The sequence below is a fragment of the Oculina patagonica genome, chromosome 3 (genome assembly GCF_052425735.1).
Source record: "Oculina patagonica isolate OP01 chromosome 3, crgOcupat, whole genome shotgun sequence".
In the NCBI taxonomy this organism is placed as follows: Eukaryota; Metazoa; Cnidaria; class Anthozoa; order Scleractinia; family Oculinidae; genus Oculina; species Oculina patagonica.
In genome coordinates, this window is record NC_135760.1 from 29,364,033 (window position 1) to 29,379,158 (window position 15,126).

At 37.7% G+C, this 15,126-nt stretch overlaps 2 protein-coding genes across 2 annotated transcripts in view; both read left to right on the plus strand.

The window, feature by feature from the left end:
* The window catches only part of LOC144647431 (uncharacterized), a 36,153-nt gene extending 25,960 nt beyond the window's left edge, over positions 1 to 10,193 (plus strand). The window contains exons 11-14 of the mRNA XM_078507236.1: positions 6,976 to 7,106; positions 8,123 to 8,313; positions 9,427 to 9,503; positions 9,707 to 10,193. Of these exons, the coding sequence (XP_078363362.1) occupies positions 6,976 to 7,106; positions 8,123 to 8,313; positions 9,427 to 9,503; positions 9,707 to 9,832 (525 nt within the window). The 3' untranslated portion in view covers positions 9,833 to 10,193. The remainder of the gene's footprint in view (positions 1 to 6,975; positions 7,107 to 8,122; positions 8,314 to 9,426; positions 9,504 to 9,706) is intronic.
* A 1,779-nt stretch (positions 10,194 to 11,972) lies between these two features.
* Positions 11,973 to 14,062, plus strand: LOC144647436 (uncharacterized). The gene is made up of 3 exons (XM_078507246.1): positions 11,973 to 12,193; positions 13,331 to 13,407; positions 13,594 to 14,062. The coding sequence occupies exons 1-3, from the start codon at positions 12,028 to 12,030 to the stop codon at positions 13,717 to 13,719; spliced, it is 369 nt and encodes a 122-aa protein (XP_078363372.1). The 5' UTR covers positions 11,973 to 12,027; the 3' UTR covers positions 13,720 to 14,062.
* Positions 14,063 to 15,126: the final 1,064 nt, after the last annotated feature.

The following is a 15,126-nucleotide window of genomic DNA, read 5'->3' on the forward strand; positions in this document are numbered from 1 at the left end:
TTTATTCAGATGCACATCACAAAATTAAATTAATTTATAATTCAATTTAAAGAGACCGAACACGTACACAGCGACAGAACTCGGTGTCAGGACATTTAACATAAAGCACAAAATTATTCGGCTGAAATTTAAAAATAGAATGACCCTTTACAGTTGTGCCTCTCTTGTTGGTGGGGCTTCAGGAGTCCAAGCCCAGAAAATCCAGAATTTGTCCAGTTTGTAAATTACCATGCAAAAGCACACTTCAAATTTTGTTACATCTTGTCTGACAGATACTAAAAGCATGGATAGCGAAGGAAAATTGTTAGTTGCCCGTACAGGTAAGGTAATTTTGTTTTCTTTGAACCACATCTATGTTTGGGTAACTGACTATATGTAATGCAAGCTTAACTATCCAATACCTTGGGATTTTTGTAGCGCAAGAATGCCAAGAACATATGACAGTTTGTCATAAATACAAGAACACGCTCTTTCGCTGGCGGACTGGAGAGCAAGATGTTCTATACCAATGAAAATTGCGAGCCATAAGCCTTTTTTCACTCGGGAGGATCGCGGAATAGCAAGCAACCCTGCTTTATTTTACAAGAGACGGGTATAGTTTGCGCTAGATCACATAAGCATTAATTTTCTGTTACTTTAATTTAGGTTTAAGCCCACAGTAACAACTTCCAAGTAAAAATTTAATGAATAATAGCCTACATGATTACTATAGTATTTCCTAGACTTTTTAGTTAAAACACTTTCTTTAATATTGTAAATTTAATATTGGTTTTAAGTTATAAAATGACAGTTGACCTTACCCTACTAGCCTTCAGAACAAGCGCTTGCTGTTGGGCACTTTTAAAAGAGCCCAACAATACCGCAGGCTTATCAAAGTTTTGCGGTTTCGCGACGTCTCGGGTTTCAAGTTACAAGCAAATAAGTAAAATTTTATCACAAGTATTAAATGCGCCTTCAAAGGCAGAGAATAAGTTTTTATTGACTGTTCTACTAACTATGCTTTAACTTAACACGCATTCTACAACCCAAGATTTCACTTGTTTTGAAATCGTGCCCGGACGCTTGATTTTAATGAGCACAGGCGATGGAAAAATCAAACGCAAAATTTAACTCATGCCTGCTGAAAATTTTGTGACAACTGGACAAATTCTGGATTTTCTGGGCTTGGACCAAGCCCCACCAACAAGAGAGGCACAACTGTAAAGGGTCATTCTATTTTTAAATTTCAGCCGAATAATTTCGTGCTTTGTGTTAAATGTCCTGGCGCCGGGTCCTGTAGCTGTGTACATGTTCCGTCTCTTTAATCTAATTTTGTGATGTACATCTGAATGAATGAATGGATTTTGCACGATCGAAACCTTTTATATAGTTGTTTTAAAACAAGATGAGAAACTTTTCGTATTTTATTTCCATTAATGAAAACTGAACGGATCTAACCGCGATATATGTCCATCATAGTTTTAATAATTATTTACGTTTATGTTCGTAAAAAGTAAACTTCCAAATTAATAATAACTACACGATTTATATTTTTGACGTAAGTTATGCGAGTAAATAAAATATACAAATCATTCCTAATTTCAGGTAAGTGAATGATACTATTATCTTAATCTTTAATCTTAAATTTGAAATGTAAGAGTCCTAACAAACAAATCTTTCCTCCGATCTTTTTAATTCAATTATTGACAAGAAAATTCATACCGTGACGCAGGTCACGCAATGAGCTCGGTCGATAATTTTACTGTTTTTTCTTCTTTCTTCGCGTCTATATAACTTGTTGATAGGCATAAGACATCAACAAAATCAAATAAAGTTTAAACTTGCTTTCTTTGTGCAAATCATAGCTCCCAAATTTAAATTTAGCGGACCAGATCACTTAGCGGAGAACGAATTCAAAAATTAGCTTTATGCAAATTAGACACGAGGAGGTCGCAAACTTTCGTTTCTCATTTGTGTGAATCTTGAGTACCCAGATTTTTTATTTGATATTATAACAGAAGAGACATTGCGCTTTTGCACAGTGTTTAGTTTGTCTCGATATCGGACATATCAAGGTGCTTTTTCGGCCTCCAAAGTTTCTCAATTTTTGCCCTTTCCCGAAGTGCTTGATAAAGCAATATTTTAAAAGGCGAAGGAAACCTCAAAATAGCCGGAAAAAAATGAAAGTTTATACTGCCTGGTAGAAGAAAGGTCAAGCTATTATTCTAAGTTTATTTCGATTCAAAGCATTGAAAATTGCTCTTATAGGAATATCGAGAACTTTGCCATTTTTACGCATATTTTTTGCATATTTAATGAGCTAAAACCGTTATTTTCGTTTTTTCTTAATTTCTCGAAAACCATAAATTCCTAAAAGATGAGAATAATATTTTCGAACATAGTTCCCCAAAGGTGTTATTCAGGCAAAGTTTCAAGATTTTCGATTTCCCCAGCCTGTCCAACGATTCTTCATATTCTCTTGAGGTACGGTCTTGCGTGAAAAATTATTTTCACTTGCGTGTGACAACTGGTTTCCTTGTGAAGTTATGCGGGATCGTTTCCGCCCCAAATTTTCCTTGGAACCTATTTGTGTTTCTTCAGGATCGGAAGGTATTTCTTTTTTAAATTTTTTGTTTGCGAGAAATCTCTTCGTGCACGAGTAAAGCAATGAAACTGACACAATTACTGCTAGTATGACTGTAACGGTGAACGACATACTGATATCTACCGACATCGCCCTCAACTTTTCTCAGAAAACAAGTCAGGCTCTTTTTCTTAGAAATTAGATGACGTTATAATTATTTTTAAAGACTTTAACCTGTCACACACTCTCATTTGGTCACGTTATTGTAATTTTTATTTTGAATTATTGAAAAGAAATTGAAAAAATCTCGATGATTTGGTAAGTGCAGAATGCAATATGGAACAATTGAAAGTATGATGTTTTATATATGTTCGTGTTTATTTGCTTTATTTTACTTTCGGAAAAAACAGTTCACAGGCTACTTTCCCAGGTGTTCCTTACGCTAATCTTTTCAACCGTAACACGACACTTTTGTTCGTTTGAAACAAAATACTTTTCTCTTCCTTGAAAATGCGATAACATGAAACTTTTGTTTTTTGTTTGTTTTACGGCGGCATCGATGACATTTGTTTAATTTAATTAAGTTACGGTTTAGACTGCACGAAAGACGATTCTCAAAAACTAAAGAAACAAATCTAATCAAAAAACATATTTTTCGACAGGTTTTTTAAAACGCAGTACAGCTAGGATATTTGTTTCCTGGTTGTCAGGTGTTCACGCCGAAAATCCCGGTGCAAGTTTTTGCATACCTAATTACGAAAGCGCTGTGAAAGTCTCAAAATCTAATTTAATTAATTTGCGGTTTTTACTTGGCGCCAAGAAGTTTGCAGCCTACCGCAAACACGCAGTACAAGCGATGTTCATGATAGTTCCAGAAAACAATGTAGACTAATCTGCGCATGCGTTTGGTGTAAATTACGTTGAGTAGTACCACAAGGAGAGCAAAGGTTTTACTGAAACAAATATATACCTTGGAGATCCTCATATAAAAGTAACGTAGATGTGCTTCACGTTTTACTTGGAGGGTATGGTCAGGTGCTCCCACCCCAACCCCCTCCACAGGAATAATTAATTAATTGATATTAATTAATTAATTGACTATTAAAGTTTACACGTTAGCGCACTAGCGGGTTAGCGGACGACAGCCCCAACAAACCATCACAATAGTGCATTCTGCACTAAAAAATTACGTGACAACATACATCCGGGAAAAAGGTTGCCGTCATTGAAACGTCACACAAGCGCATGATTAGTTGACATTCTAAGAGCACAATTTTTTAGTAAAGAAAGTTTTCAATCATTTAAACCCATTGTTTTTTATGTCAACTTTCGCTAACTTGGATTTATAAAAGACTATTGAAGCAGCAAACGTGATATTTGTGCTTTTCGTGCAAAAGTTTGTAACGTGATACCTTTGTTTTTCTCTTAGACTGCTATGACGAGTTTAAGTCTAATTAAATTAACGCCACGGATTCTACAAGAAACATACCGCATTGTCCCCTTCAGCATTTAGAAAAAGACCTAAAAAATTGCAAACTATGAATTGCAAAGCATTAAATGTCGAAATTGCGACTTTCCCCCCGAAATTGTCGCTAAAAATTGCGGCTTTTCCCCCAAAATTGTCGCTAAAGCATTTCGTGCGCTGGGTCTTGCTCTCGCCACGGTCTGGTGAACACGTCACACGCTCACTTAAGCATGAAGCCGAGAAGCACGTAGTGTGAAGATTTCTTTCAAGAAATGTCGGAACCGTCACGAAAGCATGTTCAAACACTAAAGAGGCAGAGGTTTTACAAAATAAAACGGAGGTTAGTTCAATCGATGGAGAACAAATCAAAGGAAAGGAAGTGACGTATGTAATATGATACTGTTGTTTTTCACGCAGATCGCTGTGATGCCTTTTAAGTCTAATTAAATTAACGCCACGGATTCTACAGGAATTCTACCGCATTGAAAAGCACACCACGTTAGGCTTTAATACAAAATTTCTAATCACGTCCCTGTTATTTTAATTTTCGATAGCTTGAATTTCAGTTTGATATTGAAACAGCAATTAAACGAGATACTTTTGTTTTTGTCAAAAACATGCAACATTTAATATACTTTTGTTTCTGTCGACAACGGATGTAACATGATGATATGGTAACATGATTTATTTTCTTCAAACAAGGCGTCATTGATTATAACACAGATATTATCAATTATGAGATGTTAGATCACCTTTTCTAAGAAAACAGCGTTGCCATATCAAGAATTATTTCACATGAACTGCTTTGACGCCTTAGTGTCTAATTCAATTAATTTGTGGTTTTAACTTGGCGCCACGGAGTCTCCACGAATCCTTCTGCAGAAGGAACACGCAATGTTCGTGACGTACACTGATCTGCGCATGCGTTTAGCACAAAGTATTTTGTTCCAGAAAGAATAGTACCACAAGGAGAGCATAGTGCTTTCTGAAACAAATATATACCTTGAGTTCTTCAATTGTAAGTATCGTAAATATACTCCCCGTTTTACCAAGGGCACCCGGTCTGATGATCCCCACCCCTACCCCCTTCACAGAAATAATTAATTAATTGATATTAATTAATTAATTGTCGATTAAAAGTTTACACATTAGCGCGTTAGGGGTTTAGCAGACGACAGCCCACCAAACCATCACAAAAGTGCATTCTGCACTAAAAACGAGCGGCCTGAGGAAATCCCGTTTCACTATCTCCGACATCGCCCTGTTTTGGGAAAAATGGCCATTTTTTTGAGCTAATGTTTTGCCACAGTGAATAGCTCACCATACCCATTATTTATGCTAAGTTTGGGCGAAATCGGTGATTTGAGCTGTATCACATCCTGTCTGGTTCTCTTATGGATGGACACTTAAATGCCTGCATCTGCCCTAGCAAATAAAACGAGAGAGGTTACGTACGGTTTATGCTAACCGCGGATTGTTATATCAGGGAAACTGTTTTCACAGAGCTAAAAAAGTAAGGCAGGTAGTAGACAACTGATGGTTTACGTGGAAAATTAAGCTTTCTCGGAAAGTACAGTGAGCCGTTCCGAAAAATTTGCTAGGAACATTGTATTCTTTCGTTTGCAAATAAAGCAAGAAAATAATTATGTATGCCGTGTCGATAAATATTAGGAACCTTGGCCGTTATTCATTATTTCCTTGCTTTGTTAATGGAAGAGTCGAATACTTCGATTGTTCCTCCTCAACTTTCCTCAGTGGCATTTATGTAGATGAGCGCATGGTGGAAAGAAAATTTCCACATCTTTCGGAACACGTTTCGTTACACTAACACGAGCAACTTCTATTACAGGAAACGTGTCGCTTGAGATATTTTCCGCGTAGCAGTTTAGCTGTTTCTTCCTACTCGAGGAAAGCTTTGAATTTGACTTGTGCTCGTTTCCTCCATGGACTTCTAGTTGACTTGTCTTCTGCTTGCGACCAATAGTGCCCAACAGTTTTTCTTTGATGAAGAAATTGTTCAACATGACACGAGCGTGGGACAAAGAAAAAATCTGAGTCCCCGACGGGAATCGAACCCATGGCCTCCCAGATACCGGTTGGGCGCTCTAACCAACTGAGCTACGAGAGACTCGTTGAGAGCTGGGCCATTTACTAGGTTGATATGTGACACGCGTCCTGTATACTGCTAGGATCAGCAATGTCGAAATCATCAAGTTTGTAGTAAATAATAAAGATGGTAAATTTTAAGCTCGGTGATAAATAATTTTTGATTTTTCGTAAGTGTCTTCGGCACAGTTCAGCTGAGCTGCTAATGGGAAAAAACCCCTCAACGTCACGTCAAAACAAAACGACAATTACGGGAATGATCTTTGCTTCATTCAACCTGAATTTTACTCTGTTTTGCTCACTTGGAACACTTTGCGCCAAGATGTCGCGACACCTGTCTGCTTTTCCTCGGTTACCATTGGTAACTGAGATAAACCATACCTGATTAGGCGTACAAACCTGGTTTGGCTTTCTTTTGATTTTGCCGTCATTTACCGAGGTTTAATATGGCGTTTACACGATTGAAATGTTTACTTCAATAAAGTTAAAACAAATGCTCGTAGAAGTAATTAGTTTTGCTTTTCCTGAACATTTCGTGAAGACGAAGTGTATGTATCTCTACCTTGTATTTGCATGGAATTGATCTTACAAACCTTTCATTAAAATGACAATAACTAGCATGACAGGTCATGGGTGAAATGCAATGTGTTTGCAGCCTTTTGCACGCATTACGTGCCTGAAATGCTAGATATCAGCAAAACCTTGGGTGAATTCCTTTCTTATTAGCTGACCAGAACCTTTTGAAGGCTTAAACACTAGCCGAGACGTCTTGGAAACTAAACTAAAAGAAAGGTCAGCGTCAAACCACTTACAAACTAACTTTTTGAGCATTGTATTGTAGATGGAGGAAGCTGATCACAGTACATCACTTAAACACTTTATTCTGTTATGTGCTACTAACTGTCCCTGGGAACTAGACACTGCCTTCCTACGAAGATTTCAGAAAAGAATATACATTCCTCTACCAGATAAGTAAGTTATATATAGCTGCACTGACCGAAAAAATACATTGATAGAATTCTCTAGTTCTCATTCTCAGTCGTTTATGCTTTTCACTCTGATATCTGCTTAGCTTAAAATCCACAGCCGTCTGACAGTTTTGAGTAAAACAAAAAGAAAATGAGACAAAGTAACGTTATCTTCGTAACAACCAAGTTTCCGTTTATTACAAGATGAGACGGGGAAATATACGATATTTCGGATCTATTTCAGAATCATAATTATGTAATACTAAATTTTACAAGTAAGCAGCATATACAACAAGGTGATCAGGCGAGCTGATGATATAACGTAATAAAAGAAAATTGCATAATCAAAGAAAAGGGATCTAGTTATTTAGAGGCTTTGATACATTCATGGATGCTTGGCTGTAAATTATTAATATGAGCTAACAGAGAAAGCCTCAAGGAATGCTAATTGTCACCAGTTGTCATTACGACCAATGACCTAAACGTTATTGTGAACAGCATTGAAAATGTGTTCTTTGAGGTTAATGCTGACATTAATAATGCTTTATTTAAGGCTAAAATGTCTGGTTTTTGAAGTGCAAAATTCAGTCATGATCAAAACTTTGCTGTGTTGTTTTCATCATTGACAAGTACTTACAACATCTATAGAGTTGCACTTGGCAGCTGTTCTGCACTGACACTGAAGTGTTATTCACCATTAGTATATACCACACAAGTGAATATTGCTTTTGGCGCGCGCTGATTGGTTAACTCAGCAGCTAAAGAGAAACAAACTGCCTTCGCGCGTCGCTTTGTTTACCGAAAGTGATGTTTTGGTCCACTAGTTATTAAACTTGTGTGGTATATACTAAAACAATTATTCCCCTCAGTGTCGGTGAATGTGGTAGATATTTACCTCGCAGCTTCGCGGCTTAGTAAATATCCACCACAATTCACCTCCACTTCGGTGAATAACTGTTAAAACTTTAAAAAGAGAAAAAAAATCAGTCACAGTATTGGTTGTCTTGGTTCTTTTAACAGAGAGGCACGAATCACATTGATAAAGATGCACTTGGCAGCCACCCCTGCATCATTGACTACAGAAGACTGGTGCGTGCTAGGTCAGAGAACAGAGGGTTTCTCAGGCAGTGATCTGTCAAACTGCACTTCAGATGCCATGTTTGAACCAATACGTGAACTTGAAAACACCACTAACTGGAAGCTCAATGAAGGTAACAGGAATGAATCCGTCAGTCAGTCAGTCAGTCAGTCAGTCAGTCAGTCAGTCAGTCAGTCAGTCAGTCAGTCAATCAATCAATCAATCAATCAATCAATATCTTAATTGACCACTCCCCCAATGAGGTTTTTAAGGGACAATGTAAATTAATACTGAACAAATATTGTAAATCAACACGACACAACATGGTTAAACATCCCACCTGGCAGGCAGTTGACTATTTACAAGCTTAGCCGAGAAGTTGAACTCGGGACTACCGAGAACAAGGTGATCCTTCACGCATTGCAACGCAGCCCACGTCTTTCATCGCTTTTAGCTCTCTACACTTTTTTCTTGCGACAACGGGAAATAAGCCTTTGAAGGAAAAAGAGGTCTGATCAACGTGCTCGCCCCAAAGGTTCTTTCTCGCGGCTCATTACTTACTTTGACTCTGACTTGAATACTAAACGTCCCTTAGATGTATCTGTACGATATAACTGAATGATACAACTAAAACCGTTAAGAAGAACAGCAAAACAGAAACAAATAAACATTTTAAAATAAACGTGACAAGCGACCACTTTCCTTACTTGCAAATAAGATTCACTTCTCGTAAATAAACAAACTTCCCTTTTATTCTTCTCATCCCGACAGATTACAGATAAATTGGGCCGCAATTTTTTATTTGTACAAAATATAAAAATAAGGCTTTTCGTACTCTCGGGATTGGACTGTAACTACCTTGCAATAGGGGGCAATTACAGGGGAGTATAAGATTCTCCTGTATCAGCTTCCGTTGCAAGGTAGTTCCAATTAAATTTGGAATACGAAAATGTTCCATTAAGGAAGAAGATTAAGTGAATATATTTGTATAACCCCATTTCTACGTATAAGAGATTTAACAGGAATTTAACAGAGATTCACACTTCAATAGAAGGCATCCCCTTTTACTCTTAAATATGGCAATCTTGTGTTCTTTACTATTTTTGCTGCACTTTACAGATTTGAATACAGTCTGAATGAGAAGGAAAACATGGCCAAGTAGTAACCCTTTCATTGCTGACAATTTCTAACATCTGTTACAGGCTTTTTACCATTCATACTTCTTATTCAGTATTCTTTTTTTCAGATTTGTTTTATGTGCCCTGCCCAGAGACTGACGATAAGTGCATGAATTCTTCCATGAAAGATCTTCCATCAGGAAAGGTGTGTCGACTTTTACCAAATCCATCTCCTGTTGAGCAGCTTGTCCACTTACTAGCGAATATCTTATTTTACTACATTAACGTTTTTTACGAAAATCGACTAACCAAAATGCTACCGTACTTTATAATCATACGAGTGATTAATAGTATCAGACAATCGTAAATACGAGACACTTATACTGTTAATTACTGATTTACATCTAGATTCAACCTCGTCCCGTGAAGCTTGACGATTTCCTGAAGATATTGTCACACAATACCAGCACAGTAGCAAAAGAGGAGCTGGAAAAATTTGAACAGTTTACCTTCAATCTGGGACAGAGGGGATAAATATGAACTGGAAACTACATACTCTTGGCATGCCTGTCACAGTAGCCAAGCCTGTGTACTGGCGAGCTTGGACCCCTCTGGTCCATTTTACGACAGCTGATTTGGTCCTTTAGTGAGACTCAAGCTAAGACCGATACAGTGTACACTGCAAAACAGTCTCTCGCTCGATTCACGTACCCGTGCTAAAACGCGGACTGTAATGAGTGTAGGCAAAGTGATCATGTTTTTACTTTTAGTGCACCTGGATGGGATGGTTGAAATATATAAAATATATTACGTATATACCAGGGTAAGCCAAACCATATGTATACTTCAAGCAAACGAGAATAAAGGTTTTTACTGTGAAATTTATGGCGTAACTGTCAAAGTGTACTGTGCCGAAAACGCAAAAGCAATTTAACTGATGCGGTTTTTTTTTTACTTTTTTGAACTCCTGGAATGAAAGGTTTTTGAGAATACAAAAAGGTCCAATTATTTACTCATTGTGAAACAGAAAAGGTACCATGAGACCCTAATCATACCGTACGTTCGGTTGTTTGTATTGCTAACAGAAGAACCCTGATCTTTCGAACCTCCAGGGAAACGAGAATTACTTCGAGAAATCGAGGGTAAAATTACCGAGAAGTTCTATCCAAGGGAAACGAGAATTACTTCGAGAAATCGAGGGTAAAATTACCGAGAAGTTCTATCCAAGGGAAACGAAAATTACTTCGAGAAATCGAGGGTAAAATTACCGAGAAGTTCTATCCAAGGGAAACGAAAATTACTTCGAGAAATCGGGGGTAAAATTACCGAGAAGTTCTATCCAAGGGAAACGAAAATTACTTCGAAAAATCGGGGGTAAAATTACCGAGAAGTTCTATCCAAGGGAAACGAAAATTACTTCGAGAAATCGGGAGTAAAATTACCGAGAAGTTCTATCCAAGGGAAACGAAAATTACTTCGAAAAATCGGGGGTAAAATTACCGAGAAGTTCTTTCAAAGGGAAACGAAAATTACTTCGAGAAATCGGGGGTAAAATTACCGAGAAGTACTATCCAAGGGAAACGAAAATTACTTCGAAAAATCGGGGGTAAAATTACCGAGAAGTTCTATCCAAGGGAAACGAAAATTACTTCGAAAAATCGGGGGTAAAATTACCGAGAAGTTCTATCCAAGGGAAACGAAAATTACTTCGAGAAATCGAGGGTAAAATTACCGAGAAGTTCTATCCAAGGGAAACGAAAATTACTTCGAGAAATCGGGGGTAAAATTACTTTCGCTTAGCTTAAAATCCACAGCCGTCTGACAGTTTTGAGTAAAACAAAAAGAAAATGAGACAGAGTAACGTTATCTTCGTAAGAACCAAGTTTTCGTTTATTGCAAGATGAGACGGGGAAATATACGACATTTCGGAATCATAATTATGTAATACTAAATTTTACAAGTAAGCAGCATATACAACAAGGTGATCAGGCGAGCTGATGATATAACGTAATAAAAGAAAATTGCATAATCAAAGAAAAGGGATCTAGTTATTTAGAGGCTTTGATACATTCATGGATGCTTGGCTGTAAATTATTAATACAAGCTAACAGAGAAAGCCTCAAGGAATGCTAATTGTCACCAGTTGTCATTACGACCAATGACCTAAACGTTATTGTGAACAGCATTGAAAATGTGTTCTTTGAGGTTAATGCTGACATTAATAATGCTTTATTTAAGGCTAAAATGTCTGGTTTTTGAAGTGCAAAATTCAGTCATGATCATAGCTTTGCTGTGTTGTTTTCATCATTGACAAGTACTTACAACATCTATAGAGTTGCACTTGGCAGCTGTTCTGCACTGACACTGAAGTGTTATTCACCATTAGTATATACCACACAAGTGAATATTGCTTTTGGCGCGCGCTGATTGGTTAACTCAGCAGCTAAAGAGAAACAAACTGCCTTCGCGCGTCGCTTTGTTTACCGAAAGTGATGTTTTGGTCCACTAGTTATTAAACTTGTGTGGTATATACTAAAACAACTATTCCCCTCAGTGTCGGTGAATGTGGTAGATATTTACCTCGCAGCTTCGCGGCTCAGTAAATATCCACCACAATTCACCTTCACTTCGGTGAATAACTGTTAAGACTTTAAAAAGAGAAAAAAATCAGTCACAGTATTGGTTGTCTTGGTTCTTTTAACAGAGAGGCACGAATCACATTGATAAAGATGCACTTGGCAGCCACCCCTGCATCATTGACTACAGAAGACTGGTGCGTGCTAGGTCAGAGAACAGAGGGTTTCTCAGGCAGTGATCTGTCAAACTGCACTTCAGATGCCATGTTTGAACCAATACGTGAACTTGAAAACACCACTAACTGGAAGCTCAATGAAGGTAACAGGAATGAATCCGTCAATCCGTCAGTCAGTCAGTCAGTCAGTCAGTCAGTCAGTCAGTCAGTCAGTCAGTCAGTCAGTCAGTCAGTCAGCCAATCAATCAATCAATTTCTTAATTGATTGACCACTCCCCCAATGAGGTTTTTAAGGGACAATGTAAATTAATACTGAACAAATATTGTAAATCAACACGACACAACATGGTTAAACATCCCACCTGGCAGGCAGTTGACTATTTACAAGCTTAGCCGAGAAGTTGAACTCGGGACTACCGAGAACAAGGTGATCCTTCACGCATTGCAACGCAGCCCACGTCTTTCATCGCTTTCTAGCTCTCTACACTTTTTTCTTGCGACAACAGGAAATACGCCTTTGAAGGAAAAAGAAGTCTGATCAACGTGCTCTGCCCCAAAGGTTCTTTCCCGTGGCTCATTACTTACTTTGACTCTGACTTGAATGCTAAACGTCCCTTAGATGTATCTGTACGATATAACTGAACTTGTGATACAACTAAAACCGTTAAGAAGAACAGCAAAACAGAAACAAATAAACATTTTAAAATAAACGTGACAAGCGACCACTTTCCTTACTTGCAAATAAGATTCACTTCTCGTAAATAAACAAACTGCCCTTTCATTCTTCTCATCCCGACAGATTACAGATAAATTGGGCCGCAATTTTTTATTTGTACAAAATATAAAAATAAGGCTTTTCGTACTCTCGGGATTGGACTGTAACTACCTTGCAATGGGGGGCAATTACAGGGGAGTATAAGATTCTCCTGTATCAGCTTCCGTTGCAAGGTAGTTCCAATTAAATTTGGAATACGAAAATGGTCCATTTAGGAAAAAGATTAAGTGAATATATTTGTATAACCCCATTTCTGCGTATAAGAGATTTAACAGGAATTTAACAGAGATTCACACTTCAATAGAAGGCATCCCCTGTTACTCTTAAATATGGCAATCTTGTGTTCTTTACTATTCTTGCTGCACTTTACAGATTTGAATACAATCTGAATGAGAAGGAAAACATGGCCAAGTAGTTACTAGTAACCCTTTCATTGCTGACAATTTCAAACATCTGTTACAGGCTTTTTACCATTCATACTTCTTATTCAGTATTTTTTTTTCAGATTTGTTTTATGTGCCCTGCCCAGAGACTGACGATAAGTGCATTAATTCTTCCATGAAAGATCTTCCATCAGGAAAGGTGTGTCGACTTTTACCAAATCCATCTCCTGTTGAACAGCTTGTCCACTTACTAGCGAATATCTTATTTTACTACATTAACGTTTTTTACGAAAGTCGACTAACCATAATGCTACCGTACTTTATAATCATACAAGTGATTAATAGTATCAGACACTTATACTGTTAATTACTGATTTACATCTAGATTCAACCTCGTCCCGTGAAGCTTGACGATTTCCTGAAGATATTGTCACACAATACCAGCACAGTAGCAAAAGAGGAGCTGGAAAGATTTGAACAGTTTACCATCAATCTGGGACAGAGGGGATAAATATGAACTGGAAACTACATACTCTTGGCATGCCTGTCACAGTAGCCAAGCCTGTGTACTGGCGAGCTTGGACCCCTCTGGTCCATTTTACGACAGCTGATTTGGACCTTTAGTGAGACTCAAGCTAAGACCGATACAGTGTACACTGCAAAACAGTCTCTTACGCTCGATTCACGTACCCGTACTAAAACGCGGACTGTAATGAGTGTAGGCAAAGTGATCATGCTTTTACTTTTAGTGCACCTGGATGGGATGGTTGAAATATATAAAATATATTACGTACATACCAGGGTAAGCCAAACCATATGTATACTTCAAGCAAACGAGAATAAAGGTTTTTACTGTGAAATTTATGGCGTAACTGTCAAAGTGTACTGTGCCGAAAACGCAAAAGCAATGTAACTGATGCGGTTTTTTTTTTTACTTTTTTAAGGTGGCTCCATAGGGTTTTGAGATATTACGGCGCGCGCACAAGTGATACCCATCAAGAGATCATTTTCGCGTTATTTTTTAAACTAGTTAAATAAAAGCTGCCGAAATATTAAAAACAAGGACTAAAATATGTTGTGCATTATTCTTTTTTAAAATAACGGCCTTTGTTTTTGAGCTATATCTACTCAAAAAGTCCTATTTTTTGGTGTTTTTATGGCTTTGATCTTAAATTTCTTTAATTTTCTTCGGTGAAAATTTTTTAAATTCTCCCAACGGATTGAATGTGATGAGAAGTAACTTTTAAAAACAAAAAAGTAGGGGTTGTCCAGGTCGTTTTTGCGTTCTTGGTTATTTTGTGTTTTTTTGACTAAGCAAAAAAACTGGCTTACAAAAAACGGCAAAAGGGGCAGTTAAAAAGGTATCACATCTATGCCAAATTTTAAGGAATTTCACCGAAGGAAACTCTAGTAAATACCAGGGGAAAATTTCTATTTTCGCCCGAATAACAATTACGTCATCAGAATAGAAATTGTCCAAGATCGCTATTTGAGCATGCGCAAACTTTCGAACCATACGAGTTGATGTGTAAAGACGAGCGTTCCCCGTTGTTGTCGGTTTTTGTGCGAATATCTGTTAACCCAAAGGTCAGTTAGAGACATACCTTAATCCTTTATGTAGCAGAACCTCTGAAATTCTGCTCGAAGTATCTCACAATCGCGGAGACTATTCTTTATTTTCTCTTTTGCTTTCGATCGTACGAACTTTACAAAAGCGGCTAGAAGCACCGCGGACGTTGTAAACACCTTTTTAGGGTGTTGTAAACTCTTTTATCTGCTCAACACAGGAAAGCACGGGTGTTGTTTCATTGGCAGGAAGCAAGTCTCGCGTTTTCTCGCCGAAAATTTCACGCTCGCGTGAAGCCGCCATGTTTGTTTTGATTTGCCGGCATTTCAAGCTCGTACCCATTCTTCGCGC

What these genes read in the sequence shown, in the direction of transcription:
- LOC144647436 (XM_078507246.1), top strand. Translation starts at nt 12,028, where the DNA reads ATGCACTTGGCAGCCACCCCTGCATCATTGACTACAGAAGACTGGTGC. An exon ending in TAACTGGAAGCTCAATGAAG is followed by an intron (nt 12,194 to 13,330) that starts GTAACAGGAATG and finishes TTTTTTTTTCAG; the next exon opens with ATTTGTTTTATGTGCCCTGC. An exon ending in AAGATCTTCCATCAGGAAAG is followed by an intron (nt 13,408 to 13,593) that starts GTGTGTCGACTT and finishes ATTTACATCTAG; the next exon opens with ATTCAACCTCGTCCCGTGAA.